General features: G+C 49.0%; 1 protein-coding gene across 1 annotated transcript; it reads right to left on the bottom strand.

Annotated features, from left to right (window-relative positions):
* Nucleotides 1–515: 515 nt before the first annotated feature.
* LOC119303639 (protein YLS3-like) lies at nucleotides 516–2,655 on the bottom strand. Its single transcript, XM_037580767.1, has 3 exons — nucleotides 2,218–2,655; nucleotides 1,981–2,100; nucleotides 516–1,005 (listed from the first exon to the last, which is right to left on the bottom strand). Exons 1-3 carry the CDS (start codon nucleotides 2,561–2,563, stop codon nucleotides 896–898), a joined length of 576 nt encoding a protein of 191 aa, XP_037436664.1. The 5' UTR covers nucleotides 2,564–2,655; the 3' UTR covers nucleotides 516–895.
* Nucleotides 2,656–4,693: the final 2,038 nt, after the last annotated feature.

Below are 4,693 nucleotides of genomic sequence, written 5' to 3'. Positions count from 1 at the left end.
TTCAACTATAGACGGACTACATGCTCTAGAGTAAGAGAATATGAGCTACGACTCATGTCCCTTGTTATTTGAATTATGCTATGATTCTGCCATCCGTGTAACGTCGCATTATCCATCCATGTTCTCCATAACGGTTAGCACCCTCTAATAGATGATACCCACCAACTGTTGGGTATTTTTTAGTTGTGTTTACTTTTTTGCAACCTACAACAACCAAATCACTCTGTTGTCATCACTAGTATTTTTTTTGGCCGAAGTATTTGACACGGGTGTAGTTGAATTGACACATCGACCACCAAAGTCTTATCAATATTCTTTCGCTCCCATAGTCGTCATTGGCCCCCATCCGGGCGGGGCTAGCTCTGAGAATGAGAAAGGCACATGGAGCTCGATGGGGGTAGTTTTGTTTCGGCGATCTTTTCTCCCCACTTAATGAGAAGACACACAATTCTTGTGCTCGTTCTTCAAAGAACATCAAGGCATACCCTTATCATCTAAGAAATCAGTTACCCATATTGATTGCACACCCTCTTTCTCCATAAAAGAAAACAAAGGGGGAAACTCTTGATATCGTAATCAACCCGCGACATGAAATTTCGGTAGGACAGTTGCAACTTGCAACTTCAACTAATTAATCAGGGAGGCAATGCAACTAACTATTTGCAACAAGGAGAGAAAGAGAGGGGGAGAGGGAGTGGTTGGGGAGGGGGAAGAGAAAGACTTGCAACTCACGCACTGCACAACAATTTATTTTTTCTGTGATGAGGATTCACTCGCTACACACAGCAAACTGAAAGCCGAACTGAAGGCCGAAGGCTGCAAACTACACAGCCCAGCCCAACACAATCATGAAAATGCCTTGGTCTCTTTCCTACAGCCGCAGCCAAGCCTATCATCACGCAAGAACAAAGGCGGAGGCGAGCACCGCCGAGACGACGACGGCGAAGACCACCGTGTGCCTCCCTGCACCGGACGTCGCGTCCACGCTCTTCCCGGTGGCAGTACCTGCAACCAGCCACGGCCAAGGCGTACAAGAAAGTTATACAGAAATTCTTGCACAGTTGTGGGCTGATATACTAATTTATTCTGCAGAAAAGAAAGATTTATGTACAGTTTTGAACTGTATATAGGCCTGATTCAATGCAAAGTGCTTAGGAAAAATGCTTAGTAAAATAAACCGAATTCTTCTCTAGCATCTGTGTTTATCTCTTTATACGGGGTATTTAATTAAGCGTCTATCTCACACAAAATAAACACCAATATTTAAAAAATTAATTCGTTTTTCTAAACACATTCTTTAAGCATCTTGCATTGTACAAGGCTTAAATTTCATTGCAAAACTAAAGCATCGTAACTGATCAGGTGTCCAAGAAAGAGCAGGCGCTTTTCCGTGCGGAATGATGCATGATGCCGGTGCAGTTGCGTAAAGTCGTTACTGCCGGTGCAACGCAACAATCAGCAGCGTGCCAAGTTACTTACTCTCCCTCTTTCGCAAAAAAAAAAAGTTACTTACTCTCCCTCCATTTCCTAGTCAACAATCAACGCAACAATGTATCTGAACACATTTTAGTATATGTAGGCGGAGTACTTAGAGAAACAGTTCAGTTAAGACGGTCCAAATACCGGCTGACGGGTACACGACACGTGCACAGTTGGGTGGGCCATACATGCATGCAATGCATGGCTTGTGAAATGAATGCGTACTGTTGCCCGTATCTTTCTGGGCATGATAAGTGTGGTCGCTCCCGGTCACGCTCGTCCACGTCGGCCCGTCACCCGTTCATGTCGCGCTCGTGCAAGCAAGCAGCGGGAACCCAGGAAGCCCATGCCCCCAACCCATGTGCGTTGCGTAGAGTGTACCATGCATGTCGTACGGCACGTTCTTCCAGTCTCATGTTAGTAGTAGTATGTTACGCCCGTGTATGATCCGAACAAAATGATGGTTAAGGAGTACTACTGGTTAACTGGCTAGAGGAGTACCGGTGGCGGTGGCGGCGGCGGCGGTGGGCGAAGTGGTGGCGGCGTTCTTGCCCTCGTGCTCACGCGCATACTGCTTGAAGATCTCCGTCTCCTTGGAGTCCGGCGACATGTTAAGGATCTCTGCGTCCAAAACCACTCAAATATTCAGCATGCATGCATGCACGCACGGTGGCGCAGCACCACCACCGGCAAACCGGCCGATCGGATGGGACTATGAGTTAGTAGTGCGTTACGTACTGGGGCAGTCGGAGAAGGTGGCGGCGATGTTGCAAACAGAGGGGAGGTTCATGGAGCGGGTGATGTTGACCTTGATGCCCAGCGCCGGCTCGTCGCGGTCCTTGACCAGGATGCACATGCACCGCTTGCTGGTGCCCAGCACCTGCCGGAACCCGGTGCAGCAGTCCGGCGTGGGCGCCCGCGCCGTCGCCGTCAGCTGCACGTACGTCAGGCACGTCGCCAGCCCCATCAGCTTGTCCGCGCACTCCGCCTTGTCCGCCGCGAAGTCCGCGCCGGCCAGCCCCACAGCCGCCGCCACGACCAGCGTCATCAACAGTGCACCGCTACGGCGAGCCGCGAAAGCCATGGCTTGATCGCGAGCGAAGTGCACTCGTGTGGCGACTCTTTCGTTTCGGTCGTGTCGTCGGTCGTGGTGGTTTGCGTGTGACGACGTGGTGTGGCTGGGCTTGGCTATATATAGATGTTACGCACGCAGAGGGCCAAGTGTACATGTGGTACCTGCTGATCAAGTGATCATTCACTGGTCAGGTGGTGAAATGTACGCCGGATCGATCGAGAAGGCCAGGGTGGTGCGTACGGCGGTCGTGGCAACGTGATGGATCGAGGGTGATTAATGTGAGTTAGTTGGGGAGGTGGCTGCCTAGATTGCGCGTGCGTCGGCGTTTGCTCGTGGGGCACGGACCGTGAACTGTGCACGTATGGGTCGACCTAGCTAGAGATCGAGGAGCTACGTGCGTCTAAGTGTCTAACTAAACTTAGAAAGTTAAGTTAGCAAGTTCCAAGCAGAGAGGCCATGCATGTCAAAAAAATATGCGAATTTGCTAATTGTATCTAAAACGTCTTACATTTTTTTTATCCCAAAATTCTTATCTTAAATTTGTCTACATACTGTATCAAATCACGTTTTAGTATTAGGTACATCTACATCTAAACAAATTTAAGACAAGAATTTTGAGACGAATAGGATAGAATGGATGGAGTAGATGATAGTACCTCCGTCCTGGTAGTAATTGACAAATCCTCATCCAACACCTAAACTACTTATTTAACCAAACAAAAAATATTAAAAACCTACAAATCTCAATATAAAATCCAACGGTATACTATACATTTAGATGAGACATAGTGACATATCCAAATATATGCCCCCCGTGTTCAAAAATATAGTAGTACTCGTCTACTCCACAATGAGTAGGCATTGATTAATAAAAGCTACTACCTCCATTTCAAATTATAAGGTGTACTTCACCATCCATTTTCTTCTCATCTAAGAGCATCTACAGTCAGTCGCCTCAAACTCTCCTTAAACGTCTGGAAGGATGGCCAAGTCACTAACCAGACAAATAAACTCGATCCAGGCGGGCGCCTCAAATCAGACTCAAACCCCCGAAATGACCGGCACCTCTAATATCCAGCCTAAATATGGGGCGCATACGGGGTGACCCGGGCGTGGCCCATGCTGGCCCACTCGGCGCACATATATTTGTCCCTATCAGCTCTCCGAACCAAACCCTAGCCACTTCACTCCACTCAGCTCCCCGACATGGCGGGCAGCGGATCTGACTACGATCACTCTGGATCTGTCAACTGGGGTGTCATCCCATGCAGTTGGAGGAGGCAATGGCCGTCCGCATTGCCCTCCGCCACTCCCAAGAGGGTTGCGTCCAACCACGACGGGATTTGTCTGACACAAATCCATTGGATCGGTGCAACAGGCGCTCGGATCCTTCAGGGCTAGATCATCGCGGTCTCTTAACTTTCCCATCTCGCAGGCGGGGGGAGGTGGGAGGGTGGGAGTATGAGAGCTATCGGGGCCGGTGTGCCCGTTGTGGGAAGGAGAGGATGAGAATGGCCGAGGCCCGCCTCGCTGCCGACATGGCGGCGCGCGCTACCGCGCAGGAGGAAGCCATCCGCGCCCGCATTGTAAAGAAGCGACAACGGAGGAACACACGCACCCTCACCCGAGAACAGAATCAGACAGTCTATGCCATGGTCGAACTGCCCTCCAAAGAGAAGGAGGACAACGACGGGCCGGACAACACCGCGAAGAGCAGATCCGACTTGATCAATATTGTGTTTTTTGATCACTACTTCCGCGAGAAGGACGACAAGGACGTCTGGAACGGCAAATATGTAGGTAGAATATGGCAAATTTTGGTAGTCCGATGACATGTTCTGATGTAGTAGCCGAACGATGTGTGTTACATCGTTTACGCAACGTTGTATGGATTTGTATGAATTTGAGGTGCTAATTGAGATGTTCGGTTGTATGAAGAAAAATTTAAGATGTGTCCGATTAATGCCTGCGGACGCGCCGATGCACGTCCGCGAGCATTTAGGGTGCAAATTAGCAAGTTATGGCTGTAGAGGCTCTAATTTCGACCCTAAGATGTACTCCATCCTAACATTTGATTCGGAAAAAAATACTCTCTCCGTTTTATAATATAAAAATGTTTTTGACACGACACTAGTGTAA

This window comes from Triticum dicoccoides, chromosome 5A (assembly GCF_002162155.2).
Source record: "Triticum dicoccoides isolate Atlit2015 ecotype Zavitan chromosome 5A, WEW_v2.0, whole genome shotgun sequence".
NCBI lineage: Eukaryota > Viridiplantae > Streptophyta > Magnoliopsida > Poales > Poaceae > Triticum > Triticum dicoccoides.
The sequence above is the reverse complement of the archived record's forward strand: the minus strand, read 5'-3'. Positions and strand labels throughout refer to the sequence as shown.